This window comes from Macrobrachium nipponense, chromosome 31 (assembly GCF_015104395.2).
Source record: "Macrobrachium nipponense isolate FS-2020 chromosome 31, ASM1510439v2, whole genome shotgun sequence".
NCBI lineage: Eukaryota > Metazoa > Arthropoda > Malacostraca > Decapoda > Palaemonidae > Macrobrachium > Macrobrachium nipponense.
Window position 1 is genome coordinate 60,988,500 of NC_061093.1, and position 27,856 is coordinate 61,016,355.

The window sequence follows — 27,856 nt, forward strand, 5'->3', positions numbered from 1 at the left end:
TTCCTGATGAAGCCTAGAGTGGTGTTTCTTGAGGACCCAATTAGAGGTTAACGCATGCCTGTATTAATCCCTATGAGAGAGAGAGAGAGAGAGAGAGAGAGAGAGAGAGAGAAAGAGAGAGAGAGGAATTATAAGATACTACTTAACTTTACACACCTCATTGAACCCGTGTTTAATCAATTTTCACATGTCTCGTTAGGTGTGAGGAGCAGCGACGAGGCTATTTTCGGCTTCATTGGAGTGAGGAAGATCACATTGCAGACTCATTTTCACACCCTTTCATTAGGGTCGCTCTGAGACAGAGATGGTTTGCGATTGTATATAAATGTGTGCAGGTAACCGCCCTTTTATCGGAGACTGCGATGCATTGTTTTATACATCTGCATTGTTATTATAATGATTATTATCATTATTATTATTATTATTAATATTATTATCATTTCGATGTACTGTTTTATCTATCTGCATTATTATTATTATTATTATTATTATTATTATTATTATTATTATTATTATTATTATTATTATGATGTTGTTGTTGTTGTTGTTGTTGTTGTAGCTCTGGTCTTATTATTATTGTTGTTACTTTCCATACCTACATACATACATACATATATATATACCATACATGGAAACACAATTTAATCTATTCATTATCATAAAACAGTTTTGATACGAATTGTACGCCATAAAATAAGGCTAATTACTCGTCATAAACATAAATTTCTAAAATAAAAATGGTAAGTACAAATATAATCAACACTGACGGAGCTACGCCAATCTAAAAATGGCCTGCTTCCTTCGCCAATCACTCGTCATAAATGTAAACTGTTGCCACAAAGATGGAAATGACATGTATCAACACAGGCGGAGCTGAGCCAGTCTCTATAGTTGTGCACTTTTATTAATGTCAGCGGCGATACGCCACTTCGACGCGTTACTACTCTGTGGGGATTTCGACGCCAGCGGTATTACCCGCGGGATGGTTTTCTCGGCTCTTCGAACCGAGAAAGAGATTGGAGTCGAAATGGGCTGGAAAGGCCGCGAGTCCGACGCAGAAATGGAGACGATTTGTCGACTCCGTTCGCTGATGGGATTCTGCCGCGGCCGCTGTGGTAAAAGTTGAGGCTATCTATAACAGTTTGATTAGCTTGTAATCTCTCTCTCTCTCTCTCACTCTTCGTTACTCTATACACACACAAACACACACATATACACACACACCACACAGTATATATATATATATATATACTATAATATATACTTATATAATTTATATAATATATATATATATATATAACATAAGTACACACACACACACACACACACACACACACACATATATATATATATATATATATAGTATATATATTATATATATATATATATAACGTGTATTATATATATATATATATATATAATATATATATATATATATGTATATATATATATTATATATATATATTATATAATATATATATATGTGTGTGTGGGTGTGTGTATGTGTGTGTGTGTGTGTGTACTTATGTATATATATATATATATATATATATATATATATATATATATATATATATTTATATATATATATATATATATATAATATAATATATATATATATATATATATATATATATATATATATATATATATGCACACGATAGTTGTTCAGTGTTACAAACTTCATCGCGTGAGTATGTAGCAACACTGCCTTTTATCTCTTGCAGTCGACAACTCGGTTGGTTACTCTAAAGGCGGTTTTTCCTGTACCGCTTGACCCTGGTAGTTGTGACGTCAGATAACTCACAATCAATCAGTCAATCCTTTATCGCTTTTGCTCGTTAGCAAAGGCAGCAAGTTAAGATTCCTCTGCTGTGGATTGTAAGTGTAAGTGAATATCTTAGACATGCTTTGACATACAGATTAACAACCCAAGTTTACCTCTAGCGAATATATATGCTTATCATTTGTTTATTTATTTATTCATTTATTTTGAATCCTTTCCAAATTCAGGAGTATTTTTTTCATATAAGATATTATCCAGTAATTGTGTATGGTAATTTTCTTTAAATAAAGTTTAGTAAGTTTGTAATGCACTTATTTTAGTTTTGGTACTTTGACAGAAAGACCTTGTTTAATGAAGTCACGTGCATCTACTGTGATTTTTTAGGAATATATATGTATATATATATATATATTCCTAAAAAATCACAGTAGATGCACGTGACTTTAATGAAGTCACGTGCATCTACTGATGATAGGAATATATATAGCTATAATATATCTATATAAATTAATATATATACATATATATATATATATATATACCATGTATATATATTATAATATATAATATTATATATAATATCTGTGTGTGTGAGTGTGTATATTTATATACTTCATCTTAAATCATCTTGTCTAAAGCATTCTTGCAAACACAGCTTCCTATCAAGTTCAAAAGAGGTTGCATGCAATAGCCCCTGGGGTCATCTGTGATGACATGGACAACGACGTGTGGCCAGTGACCTCAATCCAAAAACCTCAGTCAAAAAGTGTAAGGGGGCCGGCCGGCTAATGCCATTATTTAAGGACAGGACTTTGACTTAAATGTGCTCGGTAGCCAGTCACATTTTAAGGCCCAAGGACCCAATAGTTCTCTTGTGAGTGAGTCACTGTCAGCATTTGAGGAAATCCTCTTGATACCGGTGGCAGAAATCTGTAATTAATATGTTTAAAAACGTTTCTAATGAATTCGACTGATAGCTCCATCACTCTTAGACAAAATGGACATCCGGTGTTGTCCGAGTAGTGAAATGAAGGATACCTTTTTTTTCTTTCGTGATAATTTGATAACTCGTTACTGAACACTTACTGGGGTGACGAAATCTATAATTATCTTATAGGTACATTTGCATCCACGTGCAGTGAATTTTAGCGTCAAATATATATACTACATGCAGAGCATGGTCGTAAATAACTGCTATGACAAACACTTGCAATATATATATATATATATATATTATATATATATATATATTAGATATATATATATATATATATATATATACATACATACATACCTACATACATACATACATACATAGTAGGTAAATTCTTGCCAGTATCCAAAATATCTTAAATTCTGTTACAAGTAATGATTTGTAAAAAAAACAAAAACAAAAAAATCAACATTTTAAATCTATATATGTCTACGCAGCTGAAAATATGGGAAACAGATACAACAAACTGCATGACTGATTGATTTTATACGATCCTAATTATCTAGATGAGAGATGAGAGGAGGAAGATGATGGAGAGAGCAGAGGAAGAAGAGGCAGAGGCTAAGACATGAGAGAGAGAGAGAGAGAGAGAGAGAGAGAGAGAGAGAGAGAGAGAGAGAGCGGACAATAGGAATGAACACGATTTCCCTTGCTTGTCAGGAACACGGAGACCGGCCGCCATAAAGTCACTAGTTAAATTCCTTTCACACTCTGAATGTCGGCAGCCGTATAGTCTCCTTTTACGACGCTGCTGATCATTGAGTTAAGTAAACTTATAGGCGCTCGCTGAAGATATTCGGCTCCAGAGGCAGAAGGAGCTGGTTACGTTATGTTACGCCAATTGAGTGTGTATTGAAGGATATTTGTTTTTTCCTTTTTTTGAAACTTGGGCGCCCAGGTTCTTATTATCCGTTAATTGTCTTAAGGTGCGTGAATTAAAGTCTGTGTAGTATTAGATTTTAGTTGGATTAATGTTAAAAACGGATTATGACCTGTTATCTCGGTTTTTGTGTTTGTTTTTAATATGACGTTTCAGTTCTACTGATATATTCAACAGCAACAAAAAATAAACAGTGATGGCGCAAGTAATTTATTCAACAACAACAACAACAATAACAAATAAACAGTAATGCAATAATTATATATTCAACAACAGCAGCAATAAATAAATAGATAAATAAATAAATAAATATATAAATAAATAAATAAACAGTGTCGCCGAAAGTAATATATTCAACAACAACAGCACAAACGCAAAAATAAACAGTAATACTGTAATTAATATATTCAACAACAACAATAAATAAAAAGTAAAGCCGTAACTACGATTGGCTAATATTCTAGTAGACAACAAACTCTGTTCAGTTTTACGCAGAGACAGTGATTGATAAGTGCTCATTAATTTTAGTGCTTCATCATCAGTTTCCGGTAATCCAGGCTCGCTCTCTATCCGGCTGCCTGTGCGCTTTAGGAGGAAAAAAGAACAGTTTATAAATCTACTTATTCATGTTAAATTTGTATAAAGAGGAAAGTCTTTCATACACCAACTAAGAGTACTACTTGTATTTCATGTGGTCCGGCCGTGCACATTAACCGCTCATGTAATAAACAATAAAGACAACACTATCGAGAATTTTTCCAGTATGGTGGACTTGAGCAAGGAGAGATGGTAAGACTAGTAAATTTTTCCAGTATGGTGGTGTTACCAGAAAGCATTATCACCAACAGTATTGTACCTTTTACTGCAAAACTAAGAGGCCAGGTTTTCGTGTGGAAACGAGGTACCAGACTTGAGTAGGGAGAGAAGGTAAGACTTGTGAATTTTTCCAGTATGGTGGTGTTACCAGGAAGTATTATCACCAACAGTATTGTGCCTTTTACTTGCAAAACTAAGAGGCCAGGTTTTCGTGTAGAAACGAGGTACCAGACTTGAGTTTAGGGAAAGAAGGTAAGACTGGTGAATTTTTCCCGTATGGTGGTGTTACCAGGAAGTATTATCACCAACAGTATTGTACCTTTTACTGCAAAACTAAGAGGCCAAGTTTTCGTGTGGATACGAGGTACCAGACTTGAGTAGGGAGAAAAGGTAAGACTAGTGAATTTTTCCAGTATGGTGGTGTTACCAGAAAGTATTATCATCAACAGTATTGTGCCTTTTACTGCAAAACTAAGAGACCTGGCTTCCATGTGGAAACAAGATGCCAGACTTGAGTAGGGAAAGAAGGACAGTATTGTACCTTTTACTGCAAATCTAAGAAACCAGGCTTTCATGTGGAAACGAGATGCCAGACTTGAGTAGGGAGAGAAGGTAAGACTAGTGATTTTTTCCAGTATGGTGGTGTTACCAGAAAGTATTATCATCAACAGTATTGTACCTTTTACTGCAAAACTGAGAGACTAGGTTTTCACGTGGATGCCAGACTTGAGTAGGGAAAGAAGGTAAGACTAGATTATACCATCCAAATGTTGCATGAAAGTACCATTCATTTTAGGTAAGGGATATGCAGACACCGAACTACACAAAACTTACAATTAGCAATCACGTCCAGAATTGAGTAATTGGATTGATCTTAGAAACTGGCGTCAGCAAGAGCAGATTTAAATGGTGTCTGGAACGAAGAAAGTATTAGCTTGTCCATGACTGAAACACTTTCAGCGTCAAAATTAAGTCATTCTAGAATCACCTGGAGGGTAATCTTCCATTTGTCCGTTCTCAAATGCCCTGCAGAGAGGACACAGCATCACCAATCCTGTTCAGGAGAAACTGGAGATCTTTAGATTCGAAGGAAAATGTCTCACAGCTTGAGCCCGAGGTCAGTTAGCAGAACGCATTCTAAACTCCCAAGAAAATTATTCGCTGGCGTGCTTGTCATGCCGATCCCCCGTTCCAGAATCCTATGCCCGGCAGGGTACATCGTTGTAGCAGTGCCTTAATGCCCATAAATATGCCACAGCCTCCTCTGGCTGCCCTAAATCAACGGATAATCTCCGTCTTTCAGGTTCATCAGTGAAGGACTCGGAGGCCATTATGAGACTTAACAACCTCCCGACGAGGCAGGAAATATCCATCGGCGAAAATAAGGTGACTAATATCAGTCATTTCCTAGAAGACAGAAGAACTGGTCAGAAAGTGTGCCATTTGCTCATCTCTATGGCGTCGCTTCATGTTGAATATATTGTTGTTGAATATATTCATGGAGATGGCATTGACTCTTTATCTTTCCGTTATACCAATTATCGGAAATCAATTGTAGTCTTGAATAATGAGGCTATGGGCAGCTAACTATTCATTTGCAGAAAAAATCTTCAGTTCTAAAAGTCAGAAATATTTTTTTTAGCCATTATAAATACAGAAAAATAAATCGTCATCTACTACTGCAAATAGGAGTCTGGTCGATATTGGATTGAAATGACTTAAAACGTTATTAAAAAAACTGATACTGTTCCGTCTAAAATGTTTTATTTGGTTAGTTTTTCTTAGATTTTATATTAGTAAAAAAATAAAAATAATAATAATAACAATAATAATAATAATAATAATAATAATAATAATATTAACACAGAAGATGGATGCCGGGTACCAACTCAAGAAAAGAGGCAACAGAATCAACCATCTGATGTTCATGGACGACATCAAGCTGTATGGTAAGAGCATCAAGGAAATAGATACCCTAATCCAGACTGTAAGGATTGTATCTGGGGACATCAGGATGGAGTTTGGAATAGAAAAATGCGCCTTAGTCAACATACAAAAAGGCAAAGTAACGAGAACTGAAGGGATAAAGCTACCAGATGGGAGCAACATCAAACACAGATGAAACTGGATACAAATACTTGGGAATGATGGAAGGAGGGGATATAAAACACCAAGAGATGAAGGACACGATCAGGAAAGAATATATGCAGAGACTCAGGCGATACTTAAGTCAAAACTCAACGCCGGAAATATGATAAAAGCCATAAACACATGGGCAGTACCAGTAATCAGATACAGTGCACGAATAGTGGAATGGACGAAGGCAGAACTCCGCAGCATAGATCAGAAAACCAGGAAACATATGACAATACACAAAGCACTACACCCAAGAGCAAATACGGACAGACTATACATAACACGAAAGGAAGGAGGGAGAGAACTACTAAGTATAGAGGACTGCGTCAACATCGAGAACAGAGCACTGGGGCAATATCTGAAAACCAGTGAAGACGAGTTGCTAAAGAGTGCATGGGAAGAAGGACTAATAAAAGTAGACGAAGACCCACAAATATACAGAGACAGGAGAATGACAACCAGAAAAGAGGACTGGCACAACAAACCAATGCACGGACAATACATGAGACAGACTAAAGAACTAGCCAGCGATGACACATGGCAATGGCTACAGAGGGGAGAGCTAAAGAAGGAAACTGAAGGAATAACAGCGGCACAAGTTCAGGCCCTAAGAACCAGATATGTTCAAAGAACGATAGACGGAAATAACATCTCTCCCATATGTAGGATGTGCAATACGAAAAATGAAACTATAAACCACATAGCAAGCGAATGTCTGGCACTTGCTAAGAACCAGTACAAAAAGAGGCATGATTCAGTGGCAAAAGCCCTCCACTGGAGCCTGTGCAAGAAACATCAGCTACCTTGCAGTAATAAGTGGTACGAACACCAACCTGAAGGAGTGATAGAAAACGATCAGGCAAAGATCCTCTGGGACTATGGTATCAGAGCAGATAGGGTGATACGTGCAAATAGACCAGACGTGACGCTGATTGACAAAGTCAAGAAGAAAGTATCACTCATTGATGTCGCAATACCATGGGACACCAGAGTTGAAGAGAAAGAGAAGGAAAATAGATAAGTATCAAGATCTGAAAATAGAAATATGAAGGATATGGGATATGCCAGTGGAAATTGTACCCATAATCATAGGAGCACTAGGCACGATCCCAAGATCCCTGAAAAGGAATCTGGAAAAACTAGAGGCTGAAGTAGCTCCAGGACTCATGCAGAAGAGTGTGATCCTTGAAATGGCGCACATAGTAAGAAAAGTGATGGACTCCTAAGGAGGCAGGATGCAACCTGGTACCCCACACTATAAATACCTCCCAGTCGAATTGGAGGACTGTGATAGAGCAAAAAAAAAAAAAAAAAAAAAAAAAAGAATAATAATAATAATAATAATAATATTTCGGAAGGAGACCCTCTCGTAGGCAAGTTTTGTTAAAAATGGTTGCTGCTTCAGCACTGTGAATCTTGTTGAGAGTCTTCTCTATTTTTCTGATAATAATAATAATAATAATAATAATAATAATAATAATAATAATAATAATAATAATAATAATAATAACCAACCATTCTCTCGTTGATATATCATAACATGCACATCATTTCAATTATAAAAAACTTTATATTTCTCTCAACAATTCACCTCTGTTACTTTCCTGCAGTGTTTCTGTCAATTCCAGCATAAGCTTTTTCTTCTAGGTCCATATACAATACCTTATGCACGTTCTAGATTCGCCTGTGGAACTGGTAGTGTGTAAGAGGAAATGTAATGAAATGGGATTATTATCATGATATTTTTCATTAGGATAGATTATTATTATTATTATTATTATTATTATTATTATTATTATTATTATTATTATTATTATTATCAGAAAAATAGAGAAGACTCTCTACAAGGTTAATAGTGCTGAAGCAACAATCATTTTTAACAAAACTTTCCTACGAAAGGGGTCTCCTTCCGAAATATTATTATTATTATTATTATTACTTGCAGCGAGAGATATTGTAACACAAGTGTCATTTTGGAACCGTTCTTCACTCATCTTGTTATTATTGAGTTATCAATTTTGCAATTCTGTCCGCAAAAGTATCGCCGTCATTTAGTGAAACTACGACGTTTCATAAGACGGATAATAAGTTTAAGGGGGAAAATTATTGAAGAATAATTGTAATTCCACAGTGAGTGAGGAATTATAATAACAGGTTCGTCTGGACGTTTCTTATGTACATTCGCGTGGTAGCTGACTCTTCGACATGGATTCCGCGATTATTCAGCGTAGCTGCTAATTAAGTGATTTGGTCTTTATTTATAGTTTGTGTTTTACTTTCAGCTGCAAATTGAAACCGGAAGCGCGTTTCCTGGGTACGAATTGATAAAGTCGTAGGAACGACATGAAAAGCGTCTAATGTAAGGGTAACCTTATCTGTGGTTCCTAATTTTAACAATTCGTGGGCGAAATTGTTACTTGATTGAGTTAGAATTTTTGCTTGTTTTAGCTAATTTGAGATTTCCACTTTAATTTGTTATATAGTAATTGTGAAAGCAATTTTGAAATCACCCTGGAAGAACTAATTCATATAGCTATTCCAACATTCTTTGTACGAATTTTTTGAACATTTCATGTGTGATTTGTTACCAATTAGTGCTGTATTCTCTCCCGATTAATCTGATGAGTGATTTACTTTTTACTTTATCATATTCAAGCAAATGTATTTCCACTTTTTCCTGGAAGAAAAGAAAGTCATTTCAACCCTCACGTTCAAGTTTCTTATTTGAAAATTGGATTTATTGCCATCGGTGAAAATTGACGTCTTATCTCCTCTGAAAATTGTTAAAGCAAATGATGCATTGTTACAAGTATATTTCATAATCGTCTGCATACTATGACCGTGGAAAATTCAAACTAGTAAATTAACGCAAATTAGCATTCCAGTTCATTCATCTGGAAGATCTGGAAGTGATACCGAATGGAAAAGGATCACTATTCAGAAACTGATACCGAATGGAACAGGATCACTAAATTACGGGATATCTTAATGAGATCTTATAAGAGCCCAGCGAATGGAAAGTAGTATAACTACCGGCTCGAGGACTCTCGTCATTCCTGCCGGGCACAAACAGCGTGCCCATAATCCGGTGCGGGGCACCGAATACAACCCACAAGACTTGCGTCATTTCTGTCCCCCCTTATCTGCCATACGAACAGCTTTATCTTTAATACACGACAGTTCGCTGGTGTTTCTCAACACTTAATCCTGAATTTCCTCTTAGTTAATGTCAAAAGCATTGTTTGTCGTCGCCTTTTGATTAAAGTGTCCTTGTGCAGTTTAGTCGAAAAGCTCGACCGTAAAATCAAGTTCGAATGTACTAAATCAAAAAGAAAAATAAATAAATAAGAATAAATCAATGAATGAATGAATCAGGCCTCCTCGTATTGAAACAACATGAACGACCCTTCGATGTCTTAAAAAATTGTATTGTTACACTTACTTTTCTAAGAATGTACTAAATTTACTAAAAAAAATAAAAAATAAATAAATAAATAAATAAATTAAGCCTCCTCGTATTGAAACAACATGAACGACCTTTCGATGTCTTTCAAAATTGTATAGTTACACTTACCTTTCTGCGAATGAACTAAATTTATATATATAAAAAATGAATAAATAGATAAATCAAGCCTCCAGCATATCGAAACAACATGAGCGACCCTTCGATGTCTTTCAAAATTGTATTGTTACAATTACTTTCCTACGAATGTGCTAAATTTATATAAAAAAAAGTAAATAAATAAAAATAAATAAATAAATTAATAAATAAATCAAGCCTCCTCGTATCAAAACAACATGAACGACCTTTTGATGTCGTTCAAAATTGTATTGTTACACTTACTTTCCTACGAATGTACTAAATTTATAAGAATAAATAAATAAATAAATAAATTAAGCCTCCTCGTATCGCAACAACATGAACGACTTTTCGATGTCTTTCAGAATTGTATCGTTACACTTACCTTCCTACGAATGTACTAAATTTATATAAAAAAAGTAAATAAATAAAAATAAATAAGTAAATAAATAAATAAATCAAGCCTCCTCGTATTGAAACTAACATGAACGACCCTTCGATGTCTTACAAAACTGTATTGATACACTTACTTTCCTACATTCCACAGAAATGATTTAAAGGTTCCTCCGAATACAATGATTTAGGATGATTTCACATTCCAGAACTTTCCATTTTGGGGCACTGACGATTGACCAACCAAATGAAAGGTTACTCGCTCTGAGAAATGATGGTTCTGAACACATTCTAATCATTTGTAGCTCGTATGACTGTGATTTTTAAGATGTCGAGCAAGATTCGAACTGGTCATCTCTCATCTTTCTCTCCTTCCACTCCAAGATCTCTCTCTCTCTCTCTCTCTCTCTCTCGAATCCTCCCTAATCTCTTCTATACTCTCTCTCTCTGAATCCTTCCCTAAGCATATACTCTCTCTATCTCTATCTCTATCTCTCTCTGAATCCTTTGGTAAGCATTCTCTCTCTCTCTCTCTCTCTCTCTCCTCTCTCTCTCTCTCTCTTTGAATCCTCCCTTAAACATACTCTCTCTATCTCTCTCTCTGAATCCTTCCCTAAACATAGACTTCTCTCTCTCTCTCTCTCTCTCGCCTCTGCATAGACATATTCCTTCTATCTCAAGGCTATTTTGAGCGCGCATAATGCCAGCAATTGACGGCGCAGATTGCAGTCGCCTAAAACAATCTTCTACGATCAGACGCGATAAGGTAGTATAGGTACGTAGCGTCGACGCAAATCAAAATAACAAATCTCACTTAAAAGGGGGGTAGGGGGATTAGAAATTTACCCTCATTAGCATAAGCGGAGCGTAAATCACCCGGGAACCACGAGACACGAGGCCATAAATATGGCCCAGGTCAAGTTATCAACACCAATAACTCAGATGACGGAGAGGAAAAAAAAAAAAAAAACTGCAGGCACGTATAGTGAGAGAGTGAGAAAATGCCCCGATGCCCCACAAATTGCAACATTGGCGCGTCGTCCGTCAAAAATCAAATCGTCCATACGATATTCTTTTTTATTATTTACTCGACTTATACTCGAGACGGCGCAACGATGTCAAACATTGTCAGCCATCGCGTCAAAATCAATCTCTTTGGCATTTTCATAAGTGATAGTTATTCCTTTTTGAAGAACGAATTTATCGTCGGTACTCTAATAAGATAACCATCGTTATGCTAATATACGCCGAGCTTCGAGATCACGCTGAGGGGATAATATACAAGTATCGGTAAGAAAGATCTTATGGTACGATATTCAAAATTTTGTTCGAAAGTAAATTTTTTTTCCTGCTTCGGGAAAAGTATTTTCTTACCGAAATAGACAGACAGATCACGGTAAAAAATTAAACATTTATTATTTTCATTCGCTTTTATCAATTCCCGATGCTGGTCATTGCAGTATGGGGATTTTAGTAAAATACAAATTTATCAAGATTAGCGGTACTGAAAGTGCTATTTACCACATAAACAAGCGTTACCTGCTAATTAATGATATCGATTCAGTACAGAACTCCATACTAGAAGAAGAAGAAGAAGAAGAAGAAAAAGAATAAGAAAAAGAAGAAGAGGAGATGACCGAATCATACCGTCGCACTGTTGCCAATTGGTCTGTGTTTACCCGCCAGACCTCGCGGCAAAACTTACGCTAAACCTTGGAAATAAGTGATTTTAGCGTATGTATTTACAATTTACATAAATATTAGAGCGATTGTATCATTATTGCATTACTAAGGCAACTAAAATTCATGGAAACAGCTCGTAGTAAAGCTATCTGCCTATGTGGAAAGCTGTGCCAAATTGGCAACGATGAGTCCTCTGGTCGTATGGAAGGTATTATATGAGTTAAGAGGGAACCTGTACCAAACACCTGAGGCTATTTATCAGGTATTGGTCCAAACTAGTAATTAAATTCGCCAATTTTCTCAGCAGTTACCGATAATGAGTTTGGGGAGCATTAGTGAAAGGTGTGGAATTAATCATAATATTTAGTCGTGCTCCGAGACTGATGGTTTTGTTGTGAAAACAAGAGGGGGGAAAGTCTGGGATTTTATAGGAGCCCGCCCGAAAGGGGGTGTGTGCGTGCGTGCGTGTGCGCGACTGTTTCTACAAACATCCCTTCGTTGCTTAGTGCTATAGGGTCCTGCATGTGGTACCCTTGATACTATTTTAACTCTCCAAATGCTACTGGTTTTGCTTAATGGACTATTTTGCTGTTCACGTACGAATGATATATGCGACTGTCTTTTGTTTTTACATCCTATAACCTTTTCAAGATTATTTACGTCACTTGAAGAAAACTTTATTACTATAGATTATGTCCATGCGTGTCCAACATAAACGATTTCCATTTCTTCCTTGTTTTGGTAATTTATACCTCGAAGCGGTAAACTCCTTCACAAATATGAGAAACCAAATTTTGTGACGAAAGACACAAATCATCCCATCACAGGAACAAAAAAATAAATAAAACACTTAAATCTCCCTTTCCACCACTCATAATATCATACATTATTCAAATGACGACAGTAATCTCAGGCTAGGGGTAAAATATGATTGGAAAATGAACAAATATGACTACAGTGGGCCATTGTAAAGAAAAGGTAAACTTGGGCGTATTGAAAAGATAGGGTGTTACTTCTTCTAATCCATGAATCAGGCGTAATTGGCCCTTTCTCCTAAACGGTTTGTTGTTGAGAGGTAAACAAGGAGGATATGTCATTATCCCTCTATTACAAGTGGCCGTACCCGGTCCCAAGGTGTACTTTCCCTTGGGCTAAACCCAGCGCAGTGTCCTAGAGTAAGTGACTGGTAGAACACTTATGATTATTCTTTATACATACGCGGTAACATGCACGAACGATATGAACACACACACATACACACACACACACACACACACACACATATATATATATATATATATATATATATATATATATATATATATATATATATATATAGGTATATGACATACAACCATTCAGGAAACCGCAGACAACCACATCAGGAGGAAGAACATTTATTTAAGACGTTTCGCACAATTAACGGAAGATTAAAATGAACTTATTTTTGCGTGTTATATTAAGAATCCTGCTTTTATTTAATGTTAATATGAGTCATGTCACATTACCGTGATTTATATACATACATCGAGCTACAAATGTCCTTTAATATCTAATTCGCTCTACCTCGGAATCAATATATTTTCATATAGCTTAACCGAAGGGGAATTTTTTTGGCGATAAGAGAATTGTCGGCTCCTGGGCGAACCATCGAAATATATTAATTCCGAGGTAGAGCGAATTAGATATTAAAGGACATTTGTAGCTCGATGTATGTATATGAATCAAGGTAATGTGATATGACTCATATAATGGCTACGTGCTTTCAAAAGCACTACAACGCTACCGAGGTCGAGGTGGGTTGATGCGGTCTCCAAACAACGGATACCTGAGAGCGACAGGTATTTGGAGGTGAGAGGCAACATAAACTTATAGCCTCTTGCAGTGGTGGTGTGGGTTAAAGCTTCACTGTCGTCCTGGAATTGTTTGGTTTCCCTGGTTCGCGCCCGGGAACCGACTATTCTCTTATCATCTAAAAAATTCTCCTTTGGTTAAGCATATATGAAAATATATTAATTCCAAGGTAGAGCGAATTAGATATTAAAGGACATTTGTAGCTCGATGTAAGTTAATGTCAATATATATATGTTATTATCTCAACAGACTGAAGATGCACATTGTATGTGCGAAATGTCACAAATAAATGTTCTTCCTTCTAGTGTGGTTGTCTGCAGTTTCCTGAGTGGTTATATATATAAATATATCTATCTATCTATCTATCTATCTATATATAATATACTATATATATATATATATTATAATATAATCTTAATTATTAAAATATTTGTATTAAATTAGGATTGTATTATTTCTAATATATTTTGTAATAAATATTACTAATGTTAAATATATAAGAATAATCTAATATAATATATACTTATAATTATATATAATATTATATATATATATATAAATCCTAATTATATATTATGTAGTTATATATATAAAGAATATCTATAACATATATATAAATATAATATATTATTATAATATATAATATATATATATATATATATTATATTATATGATATTAATTATATATTATTATTTATATATATAATAATATAATCTATATATATTATATATTATAATATATATATTATATAGATATTAATATATATTAATATTATATAATATTATATAAATATATATATAATATTAATATTATAATATACATTGTTTAGCCGAATCAATACCGTCACTGAAGTCCTGATGATTTCTTCTCCGTCCGTTGGGCGGTGGTTCGAACCCACGAGAGGACGAAATCATTATCAACTAAAAAAAATTTCCCTTCGGTTTACATATATGAAAATATATCAGTTCCGAGGTAGAGCGAATTAAATATTAAAGGACATTTGTAGCTAGAATAATTTATATGAATCACAGTGATATGATTATTATTCATATATATATTATGTGTGTGTGTGCGTGCGCATAAGTGTGGTTATATGCATTGTTTTAACCATGGTTAAATTTCAAGTCTTTGAGTAAAATACCTTCAAGGAAATAGGAGCTTTCTCTCCTCTAATATATACGTTTACACTTTTTGTTGTGTTTTCTTTTATTTTTTCTTCACTTTCATTTTTCCATACTTTCCCACATTATGTCGATCTCTCCACTTGAAGGAATTATATATGATAACAATAGCAAAGTTAATTATAAAGCTTTCATCATTAATGACATTTATAACTCTATATTTTTGTCTTTTGTAATTAGTAGCAGATAAATTGGTTAGGTCTGTTTCGAAAAAAGTTTGATTGGACTTTTGGTGAAGGTGAGTTGGCTCGAGAGAGAGAGAGAGAGAGAGAGAGAGAGAGAGAGAGAGAGAGAGAGAGAGAGAGAATGCAGGAAAAGGCGGCGGCTATCACTCGTCATTGAGGTCACACCCTACATTTAACTCTTGACAAGCAGTAATTAAATGGTTATATTCTACAGCCATCGATTACGTAAATCATATGCATTACGGTGAGATGGGAATGATACGGTTGTAAGAGTTTGTAAAGTGCTAATCCCTGTGTCCAGATGGCGATCAGTTACCGTCCCCCCCCCCTCTCTCTCTCTTTTCTTTGATAATAATAACAGGACTTGAAGGAATGTAACGTACGTACCACTCCACAGTATATTTTCAAGCAGGCTCTCTCTCTCTCTCTCTCTCTCTCTCTCTCTAGTATGTGTGTGTTTGTGTGATATATTCTTATCTTATGGAACCTATAAACTCATATTTCGCACACGCTGAGTGTGCTGGAATCTAGTTTTATTGAGACAGAAATGATCACTGTTGCAATTAGCAGATAATGAAAATCTTCGGGCGCTAACTGAAGGGATCATCCACATATAGCTTTAGCGCCTCAGTGGCGTGGTCGGTATGGTGCTGACGTGCCACTTCTTTGGCCGCGAGTACGATTCTCGGGCATTCCACTGAGTGGGTAAGATAAGTGTATTTCTGGTGATAGAAGTTCACTCTCGACGTGGTTCGGAAGTCACGTAAAGCCGTTGGTTCCGTTGCTGAATAACCACTGGTTCCACGCAACGTAAAAACACCATACAAACAAACAAACTTATAGCTTTAAAATCCAGGAGAGTTTGAGATCTACAAAACTCATTTTCCATTGAAATACATGTCTATTAAGGCAGTAATTCATTTCATTGACATGACCGAAGGATTGCAACTTCAAATAATAACTAAAGGTATAATCCGTAGCGAACTTTAGCCTTAAATCTGTAATAAATCAGCCTCAAGGGACAGGGTGATTTCTTCGTAGCCTATAGATTTATTGCTTTAATTGATGCTGTTCAAATTAGCGAAAGATAACAAGCTCGGGCATATGTTTTAAAACCTACGGGATAATAATTTTTCATGTTTAATAAATATGCTGTAGCAGAGGAATCCAGTTTGTTCTAATAAAGTAAATCTTCCAAAGAGAGAAGGGGTGGCTAGTGGTGTTCGTGAGGGGATCATATTTTTGAGCGTATTATTATTATTATTATTATTATTATTATTATTATTATTATTATTATTATTATTATTATTATTATTATTATTATATTAAAAGTAATTGCTCCCTCAGCTGCTTTAATTTTATGAAGGTTTTTCTCTATTTTTTTTTCTAATTAGAAAAATGGAGAAGAATCTTCATAAAATTAACGCAGCTGAGGCAGCAATTACTTTTAATAAAACATGTTTAAAAGGGGGTTTACTTCCAGCTTTATTTTTATTATTATTATTATTATTATTATTATTATTATTATTATTATTATTATTATTATTATTATTATTATTATTATTATTATTATTATTATTATTATTATTATTATTATTATTATTTTGTTGAAAATAAGGACAGTTTTTAACGAAGTAATCTTATACAGGGTCTTTTCAGTTCTGATAATTCGTTTTTCTGACTTAGCTTGGTTGTTGAGTAGAATTCCAATATTCATATCTGTCATAATTAGGATATTTGCCAAAATGGTTTTATCAAAACTGTTTTGATATATATTTTGCATATATCTCTTTGATGGGTATAGAAACCCATCAAAGAGATAAATGTAGGCAAATCAGCTGTAAATATAAAGAGCTGAAAACACAAATAAAAACAAATTCTTCAGAAAAATTAAAAAAGTTAAACCTTCTTTCACATTAGAGTCTGAAAGATAAACGAGCCTTCATTGAATCATTTGAAAAGATAAACCTGCTTCGATAGACAGAGTTCGATTGGTATTTTAGCTATTATTACAAGGAGAAAGCTAAACCAGCTTTGAAACAAAATTGATGTTAGTAAGTGTTAGCCAGGTGTCAGGCATCAGGGAAGAGGAGCAAGTGTGCTCCTGGTCTCTGTATCAAATGGAGGAGCAGCAGCTGTGATTAGGAAAGTCTTCATGATTTCTATACACACACACTACGAGAATACTTTCAATATGTTTCTTGCCATAAGTCTCGTCTAAAAGTAGTTTCCGTGGTTGCGACACGTCAACTATACTACCATTCTCTGTTCTCCGGGTTACACATGAAGTTAATATGTAATATGCCATAAATTATCATATAACCTAAGACTTTAAAACATTTATTTTCACTGCTCTATTTGAAAGCATAAGAAATAATAATATCGGGGCTTCGTTCTCCGAATTACACATAAAGGTAATATGTAATATGCCATAAATTCTCTTATAACCTAAGATTTTAAAACATTTATTTTCACTGCTCTGTTTGAAAGCATAAGAAATAATAATATCGGGGCTTGCGTTCAACATCGTAAAACGTTTAATTTCTTACGTATGATGACTGAGATTTGCTATAGATATACGAGACTAAACGATGACATAATTTGTCACCAACAAACATTAAAGCACACTGAATTTCTTAATTTAATTTACTAATTTCTATAATACTGTTTTGCTAACAGTCAAAATCAAAAAGTCTTCTGTAGGCTATAAGTCACACATTTTTATATTTCTGCGTGGCATATTTTTCTTTAAGTTAATTTATCTTATATGTTACTGATTTAATTCACTAATTTCTATATTCCGAAAGACAGGCGTAATTTGACTTCGTCTCTACTTGCACTTACTTTGATTCAAGCATTAATTACGTGTCTTCGTATAGCTCCACAGGTGATACGTTCAGGATAAACTGGTCACCTTGACTCGTAACACGAGAAAACACAGCTGTGTGAAATCATTCTCCTTTGCGATGAAAAATAATGCTCCTGTCACAATGTAATGGAAACGAGAAACAAGATTATAACACTGTTACATTTGTCACAGGTCTTTTCTTTGCTATGTGCAGTGATAAAGAGGAAAGGGAAAGTTTAGATTACTGATAAAAGAAAAGTCATTCCCAAACTGTCTGATGCTGGTAAAACGTAACTTAAAACTCTACGTGATCCATCATTCCAAGCAAGGGATATATAGTGAGTAGATGTTACACCAGTCAGTTGGGCTTGTTTTGTTTTAGCACAAAATAAATGTGTCCTTATCTTTAATCTGTTTTACTTGATAAATAGATAGACAGACTTTTAATGGGGTAGATGGAGACAATTAACTGGTACCAACTACAGCTCAGTGTATTTTCAACCAGGTAATGTCTCTCTCTCTCTCTCTCTCTCTCTCTCTCTCTCTCTCTCTCTCTCTCTCTCTCTCGTGTGTATGTGTGTGTGTGATGCATTTTCATCTTAGGGAACACATAACTCATATTTCGTACATACTGTGAGTTAAGGCTAAAAGGCCAATTAACTGTTATTTTAGACGCAAGTTACTCTGAGAGACTGACGAATTTCTAAATGAATTTACATGGAATGACCCCTATGAAAAATTTCCATGAATTCTAAAACCTACGATGGATTGAAGACACTTGTTGGAGTAATCAGATTGTGAAACCATCCCACGGGCTGCCTCACAGAAAAGGTAGAACGTATTGAGCGATGTTAGATTTTACCTGCATTACATAAAGAAGTTTTAACATAATATAGAGACATATTGAAGATATTAGCTGTAGTTGATTTATTTCTCTAGGAATCAAACCAGAATGCAACGGCGACTTTCACGTTTCTTAATAGATATTCTAAGAAATGTAAGAATGGAATCATAGAGAATCCAGTATAGAACTTAGAATGTAACAACGCAAAATTAAAAATAGAAAGAAACATGAAAATACAAGTAATATATAAGTAAATAACAGACAAAATGTACTTGGCGTATGAGGTATATCAGCCAGTCTTTGCTTAATGAACTGTGAGTTTACATGAACAAATGTGATATGGTATTACCAATTTGTTGATCTATTTCTAGATTATTCCTGCTACATCCTCTGATCGAAGATAACTAATACAAAAAATATAAATCTTTTTCCGATTAGATATAATTCACCTGTTGCTTCTTTACTAAAATAAAAAGTTGTTACCATTGATTTTTTTATTATACTGAAATTACCCGCACATTTTTTTCTGTAAATTTAAAAATTTATAATATGACACCTCAAAAATGTAACTTTTCTTTTCCTGGTTAATCAGGGGGAAGGGAATAAAAAATTACGTATATATATATATATATATATATATATATATATATATATATAGTATATATATATATATATATACTATATATATATATATATATATTTATATATATATATATATATATATACACATATATATATAATCTCTCTCTCTCTCTCTCTCTCTCTCTCTCTCTCTCTCTCTCTCTCTCTCTCTCTCTCTATATATATATATATATATATATATATATATATATATATATATATATATATATATATATATATATAACATATATATATCTCTCTCTCTCTCTCTCTCTCTCTCTCTCTCTATATATATATATATATATATATATATATATATATATATCTGTATATATATATATATATATATGTGTGTGTGTGTGTGTGTCTGTGTGTGTAAGTCATGTCACATACCAAACAGAGAATCGAATATTCCCCATTTGACTTCAAGAGCAGTATCATATTTTCAAAATCCGGAATTACGACCGTCATTTGATGGTTGTGTGGAGACAGAGAGAGAGAGAGAGAGAGAGAGAGAGAGAGAGAGAGAGAGAGAGAGAGAGAGAGCCAAACCCTTTCAGGACTTAGCAAATCAACCCCCTCCCCACAAGCTCTCTCTCTCTCTCTCTCCTCTCTCTCTCTCTCTCTCTCTCTCTCTCTCAAGCATCATCCCCCTAATCAAACGCATGATTAAATCGTTTCGAATGACACGAACGTGCCGGTTAATTAGTCTGGTGGTGGGGACGGTATTAAAAGAAAAAGAAAAAAAAAAGTGACGGAATCAATTATGCGCTTAGCGTCGCTCATGACCTGTTAATGAATGATTACCGCTAAATGTTTTTAATGGAGTACCGATAAAGCGTCCCGTCAAATCGGTGATCGAGGGGATTTCAGTTGTCGAATTCATCTGGGAGATTCGTTTTTAATAATAATAATAATAATAATAATAATAATAATAATAATAATAATAATAATAATAATAATAATAATAATCCTCATAGTAGCACGCGTCTTCCAATTGAGAAACTAATCCAGTTATGTAAATTTACATATATTTAAATTTAAAACTTTAAGGATAGCTTTCGGGAATCTGTTCGGTTCCCCTTTTCAATAATAATAGTAATAATAATAATGATTAATATTATTACCATTTTCATTATTGGTGTATGCTGGAAACAGACCTTCTTTCAAACATGTTTTATTGAAAATTCTGTAAATTCTGCCATTATTTTCCATAAAATATTATTATTATTATTATTATTATTATTATCACAGTCCTCCAATTCGACTGGGTGGTATTTATAGTGTGGGGTTCCGGGTTGCATCCTGCCTCCTTAGGAGTCCATCACTTTTCTTACTATGTGTGCCGTTTCTAGGATCACACTCTTCTGCATGAGTCCTGGAGCTACTTCAGCCTCTAGTTTTTCTAGATTCCTTTTCAGTGATCATGGGATCGTGCCTAGTGCTCCTATGATTATGGGTACGATTTCCACTGGCATATCCCATATCCTTCTTATTTCTATTTTCAGATCATGATACTTATCCATTTTTTCCCTCTCTTTCTCTTCAACTCTGGTGTCCCATGGTATTGCGACATCAATGAGTGATACTTTCTTCTTGACTTTGTCAATCAACGTCACGTCTGATCTGTTTGCACGTATCACCCTATCTGTTCTGATACCATAGTCCCAGAGGATCTTTGCCTGATCGTTTTCTATCACTCCTTCAGGTTGGTGCTCGTACCACTTATTACTGCAAGGTAGCTGATGTTTCTTGTACAGGTTCCAGTGGAGGGCTTTTGCCACTGAATCATGCCTCTTTTTGTACTGGTTCTGTGCAAGTGCCGGGCATTCGCTTGCTATGTGGTTTATGGTTTCATTTTTCGTATTGCACTTCCTACATATGGGAGAGATGTTATTTCCGTCTATCGTTCTTTGAACATATCTGGTTCTTAGGGCCTGATCTTGTGCCGCTGTTATCATTCCTTCAGTTTCCTTCTTTAGCTCTCCCCTCTGTAGCCATTGCCATGTGTCATCGCTGGCTAGTTCTTTAGTCTGTCTCATGTATTGTCCGTGCATTGGTTTGTTGTGCCGGTCCTCTGTTCTGTCTGTCATTCTCCTGTCTCTGTATATTTCTGGGTCTTCGTCTACTTTTATTAGTCCTTCTTCCCATGCACTCTTTAGCCACTCGTCTTCACTGGTTTTCAGATATTGCCCCAGTGCTCTGTTCTCGATGTTGACGCAGTCCTCTATACTTAGTAGTCCTCTCCCTCCTTCCTTTCGTGTTATGTATAGTCTGTCCGTATTTGCTCTTGGGTGTAGTGCTTTGTGTATTGTCATATGTTTCCTGGTTTTCTGATCTATGGTGCGGAGGTCTGCCTTCGTCCATTCCACTATTCCTGCGCTGTATCTGATTACTGACACTGCCCATGTGTTTAAGGCTTTTATCATATTTCCGGCGTTGAGTTTTGACTTGAGTATCTCCTTGAGTCTCTGCATATAGTCTTTCCTGATCGTGTCCTTCATTTCTTGGTGTTTTATATCCCCTCCTTCCATTATTCCCAGGTATTTGTATCCTGTCTCATCTATGCGTTTGATGTTGCTCCCATCTGGTAGCTTTATCCCTTCAGTTCTCGTTACTTTGCCTTTCTGTATGTTGACTAAGGCGCATTTTTCTATTCCAAACTCCATCCTGATGTCCCCAGATACAATCCTTACAGTCTGGATTAGGGTGTCTATTTCCTTGATGCTCTGACTGTACAGCTTGATGTCGTCCATGAACATCAGATGGTTGATTCTGTTGCCTCTTTTCTTGAGTTGGTACCCGGCATCCATCTTCTGTAGTACTTTTGTCATGGGAATCATGGCTACTACGAAGAGTAGTGGGGACAGTGAGTCGCCCTGGAAGATCCCTCTCCTGATATTAACCTCTGCTAGTCTTATTCCAGAGCTTGTAAGTATTGTATTCCAGTTGCGCATTGTATTTTTGAGGAAGCTGATGGTTCTTTTCCTCTGCCCCATATATTTTCAGGCATTCTATTAGCCATGTGTGTGGTATCATATCGAAGGCTTTCTTATAGTCTATCCATGCCATGCTTATTATTATTATTATTATTATTATTATTATTATTATTATTATTATTATTATTATTATTATTATTATTATTATTATTATTATTGGCAAACAGCACAAGCATTGTCATCATCAGTAAAACCTCATATGCACTTGACGATCTTTTACTTATTCATAACCACTACGCACCGACTTCATTTCCCACCTGATAATTTATACGAATGGGATAGAGTATAGAATTCAGTTAAAAGTCCAAGCACTGGGACCTACGTGGTCATTCAGCACTGAAAGGGAAACTGAGAGTTGGTAGGTTTGAAAGGTGTAACAGGAGGAAAACTTCGCACTTGCAGTAAGTGTTAGGAGAGGGTAGATAGCAAGATGGAAGAGACAATATGAAAGGAGGTACAGTAAAGACGTCACCGAGATGTAGCAATGAACTGTGGGAATTGTTACACCCTCTGGTATCGCTCTCCCACTTCTGTAATCTTATCAGAAAAAGAAGCCCTGGAACAACACATCACGTATCGGGCAACGTTCATAATTGCAAACGCAAATCAACTTAAAGTCTTCCGCGTCTAGCGCTAAGAGGGGCGAGATTATATGGTTCCTAATGCTCTCTCTCCTCGGATTGAATGAAATATCTCACTCAGAGGAAGATCCTATAGTCCTTCGTCCTTCGCCTCTTGTCTCTTTCTGCCCTTCTTCTGTTTCGGTTTTTAATTCGCTCTCTCTCCAAGCCTCCACTTTACTCTTTTTTCCTATTTATTCGCTTATATTCACTTCTTCTTAGTCGCTCTGTCAGCCCATTTTTACGTGTTCGGTGTTCTCTCTCATCTCCAAATTTGTTCACCCTTGCTTTCCTCTCCTCTCTATTTTCCTTTCTTACTCTTATTTAATTCTTCCCTTTCTCTTCCTGATCCCTTTTATTCGCTCATGTCCACTCCATCGTAGTCGCTCTTTCAGTCCATTTTAACGTTTTCGCCGCTCCCTCTTCTCTCCACATTTGTTCAATCTAGTTTTCTTCTCCTCTCTATTTTAATTTCTTACTGTCATTTAATTCTTCCCTTTCTCTTCCTGATCCCTTGTTCCATTCTTTCTCTTTTCTCCTCTTCCTTTTTTTCTAATCCTACAACATTTCTATTTCTCCCCATCTCATTGACTCAATCCTCCTACTCCTTTTCTTCTTTAGTCTCCTTTAATCCTTCTCCTATCGATATCCCTCCCCCAACTAATCTTCCTGCTTATCTAATCCATCCTCCCCTACAACTTCCCCAACTCCTTACTTCATCTGCCAGCTCCCAATTCCCCATCTATACATCTTTCTCTCTCTCTTTCCCCCCATCCCTCCTATACTCCTTCAGCTTATCTCCCTCCCTCCCTCTCTCCCTATAGTCTTTCAATCCATCTCTCGCATAATCTCTTTTATAAACAATTGCCTCAACCAATTAAGGTCCGGAGGGTCTGAAAGGATACGTTGAGGGTGTGGCCAAAAGGGGTCCCTTAATGACTCATACTATTTTCATTCTACTAATCCCCTCCACTGATAAGGATGCTCTCTTTATTGCATAGCCCTTAGGTTAGGCATGCGTCCTATCGTGTGATGCAACTCACTCTCTCTCTCTCTCTCTCTTTTCTCTGTATGTAATATATATATATTCTATATATATATATATATATATATATATAGATATATATTATATATCTATCTATATATATATATATAGATAGATATATTATATATAATATATATATATAATATATATATATATAACGGGTATATAAAAGTATAAAAAAGGCCCATTAAAACACATTGGTTTAAAGTTCAGGACTTTCTTTTCGGTGGACTAACTTAACTACCATCCTTGTCAGGTAGGTATGATAGAAGTCCATCGAAATATGTAGTCCTTTTAGCTTTACACCAGAGTGTTTTAATGGGCCTTTTATACTTGAGACGTATCCTGTTTTAACAGAAGGATTTGTTTACACAAACACACACACACACACACACATATATATATATATATATACCTTATTCAATTATTTATCTATCTATCTCTATCAGTATTGTGGTGAAATTCTCAGTTCTGTCTGTCGTTCCATTAGTGTTCCAATATCCTATTAGTCTGCATGCAAAAACTTATTGGCTCTTGACTTGCTGTCAGTCAGTCTGTCTGTCTCTCAGTCCGTTTGTCGAGACATCCGTCTTATTGATCCAGATCTCTCCTCGAGCAGCAAATAACAACATTATTGTTCCTTCGACAGGTGCACTGCAAGCGTGCCTGAATAATGTCTGCGTGTTTGTGTATTCTCGCGCTCATTTTGTTTACCGAAAGATCATAGATAGATAGATGTGTTTATTATATCGAAATTCCGCTCTCTCTCTCTCTCTCTCTCTCTCTCTCTCTCTCTCTCTCCTCCTCGAAAGGGATTATTAGTCTCTGTCCCGACTCATAAAAAAAAAAGGTGTAATGGCCATTTTTCAGTTACGACGGTGATATAAAGTGAGGCTGAAGTGAGTTGAGGATTTAATTGATCGCAATAAATGAAATGATTATATTGAATCCAGCACAGGCGGGTGATTTACGACTGTGGTCTCCTTTACATTCTGAATTAATCAGCTAACCTCCTCATTTCTCTCTCACCCACATCCGCCCCCCCCCCCCCCCCCCCCCCCCCCACCCCTTTTCTCTCTCTCTCTCTCTCTCTCTCTCTCTATCTCTCTCTCTATTTGTGTGTGTGTGGGTGTATGTGTTTGCGTCGTGCTTTCCTTTTCAATTTCTCTCTCTCTCTCTCTCTCTCTCTCTCTCTCTCTCTCTCTCTCTCTCTCTCTCTCTATCAGCCAGTCTTATCAAGTCCTCATTTACTACCATGATCAAATTCTTACTCTCTCTTTTTTACCGCGTTTTTCAGTCGTCTGTTTGTTTGTCTGTCTCGCCTACCATATATTGTGTTTTATTATTCAGCCTCATTTTTCACTGTGGTCACTAAAACCATCTCATTATCACTGATATTTTGTGGACCATCAGCTTTCTCTCTCTCTCTCTCTCTTCTCTCTCTCTCTCTCTCTCTCTCTCTCTTACATTCTGGGTCCACCTGTCTGACTACCAACTCTTATTCTTCTTTACCTTTAGTATCAATCTCCTGTACAAATTCTCTCTCTCTCTATCTCTCTCTCGTCCTCTCTTATTAACTGCTTTATTAACAGAATTGGTCACACAGATAAGTGCTATAATGAGCAGTGGTTCCCAAACTTTTATTATATATTATAATAACGGAAAATTATTATTATATCACCATCAACAGCATCATCTGAGCAGTATGTTTATACTATCAGTTTGTTTACAAATTAGATTGACTGCTGTTACTAGTTCTACTGGAAGCAACACTGGTAATGATAATGATGATAATAAAGGAAAAATTATTATTATATTATCATCACCATCATCATCATCATCTGAGCAGTATGTTTATACTATCAGTTTGTTTACAGATTAGATTAACTACTGTTACAACAGTGGTAATAATAATGATTATAATATTATAATATCGGAAAATGAGTATCATATCATCATCACCACCATCATCATCATCATCATCATCTGAACAGTCTGATTATACTATCAGTTTGTTTACAGATTAGAAGAAAAGGGAAAACGGCTGCCTTTTCAAGTGGCCAGAGTTGAAAGGGAGAGCGGCCAAGAGTGGACGATTGGCCAGGAACAAGAAGAGGTGGGAGGGAGGAGCGGCGTAAAGGAGGTAAGGGAGGAAGAGAAGGAGCAGGAGGAGGAGGAGGGGGACGAGGAGGAGCAGGAGCAGGATCAGGAACAGGAGGAGGGAGGCACGCCTCTCTGATCTGATCACGAGCAAGAAAAAAAAAAAAAAAGACCAACACACGAGATCATCTTAAGCATCTAGGCACATCCCAGATGCTGGCAGACCTCTTGGTGTTTGTTAATGGTCTTCTGACATTCCCATTCAGAGTAATTGCTCATGCAGATAATTAGGGTAATGACGGCTGCAGCGGCCTCCTCCCGGGGGCGTCTGGGTATTCCCCTGGCAAGTATACTATGCTTCTGCGCAATCGAGTTTTGTGTACAGTGTATAATGCTGTATGAGCAGTGGCCCATAAAGCTTTCAGTCAGGGGCCGGTGGTGGCCTGTTTTATAGCGTTGCTAGACGCACGATTATGGCTAGATTTATTTTAAATAAAAAAGATAAAGACTACTGATTCTAGAGGGCTACAATTTGGTATGTTTGATGATTGGAGGTAAGCTGTAATGGGTCAATAACGAAGTGAAAAAGATTTAAAAATTAGTTATGGGAAAGTGAATAAAATCATGATAAAATGAGAACTGCAGAGAGAGAAAGATAGATATACAAAAAAATTATGTACACGGAAGAGCACCAGTATCAGGGAAGAAGTATAAAAGAGGAAAATGAGGAAGTGAGAGAGAAGTAAGAAAAAAAAACAGAAGGGACAGAAGACGATAGCATAAGTAGATTTAGAAAGGTGAAAAAAGAACAGAATTATAAGATAGATAGCAAATGTTAGCACGAAGAAAGAGCTACAGAAATAAAAAAAAATTAAAAAACATAAAATCTACGAGTAGAAGAAGAAGGAATAAGGTATTGGAAAATGAGAGAGAGAGAGAGAGAGAGAGAGAGAGAGAGAGAGAGAGAGAGAGAGATACTGATGGTCCACAAAATATTACTGATAATGAGACGGTTTTAGTAATTACAGTGAAAAATGGGGTTGAATGATAAACAGTGTAGGAAGAAAATAAACAGATGAATTACGAACCGAAAAAGATGTGAGGTTGGGGCATAATAGGCTTCTTTGCCAAAATAACATTCCCTTACTCTGGTTAATGTAATTGCCTAAATATCTTATTCTAAGACGTAATTTAAATGTGATAAGCCAGTTGACCAAAAGCTGGACAGAGTGATAACTTGCATATAAGTCGTATAAATATTAATTTCTCTTTTTTTTTTTTTCAAATTTT

At 35.7% G+C, this 27,856-nt stretch overlaps 1 protein-coding gene across 1 annotated transcript; it reads left to right on the forward strand.

Annotated features, from left to right (window-relative positions):
- The first annotated feature begins 982 nt into the window (after positions 1–982).
- LOC135206882 (acidic leucine-rich nuclear phosphoprotein 32 family member A-like) lies at positions 983–26,705 on the forward strand. Its single transcript, XM_064238361.1, has 5 exons — positions 983–1,115; positions 2,442–2,554; positions 4,423–4,561; positions 5,735–5,910; positions 26,478–26,705. Exons 1-5 carry the CDS (start codon positions 983–985, stop codon positions 26,703–26,705), a joined length of 789 nt encoding a protein of 262 aa, XP_064094431.1.
- Positions 26,706–27,856: the final 1,151 nt, after the last annotated feature.

What these genes read in the sequence shown, in the direction of transcription:
- LOC135206882 (XM_064238361.1), top strand. Translation starts at nt 983, where the DNA reads ATGGTTTTCTCGGCTCTTCGAACCGAGAAAGAGATTGGAGTCGAAATG. An exon ending in ATTCTGCCGCGGCCGCTGTG is followed by an intron (nt 1,116 to 2,441) that starts GTAAAAGTTGAG and finishes TTGCAAACACAG; the next exon opens with CTTCCTATCAAGTTCAAAAG. An exon ending in ACAGAAGAACTGGTCAGAAA is followed by an intron (nt 5,911 to 26,477) that starts GTGTGCCATTTG and finishes TTATACTATCAG; the next exon opens with TTTGTTTACAGATTAGAAGA.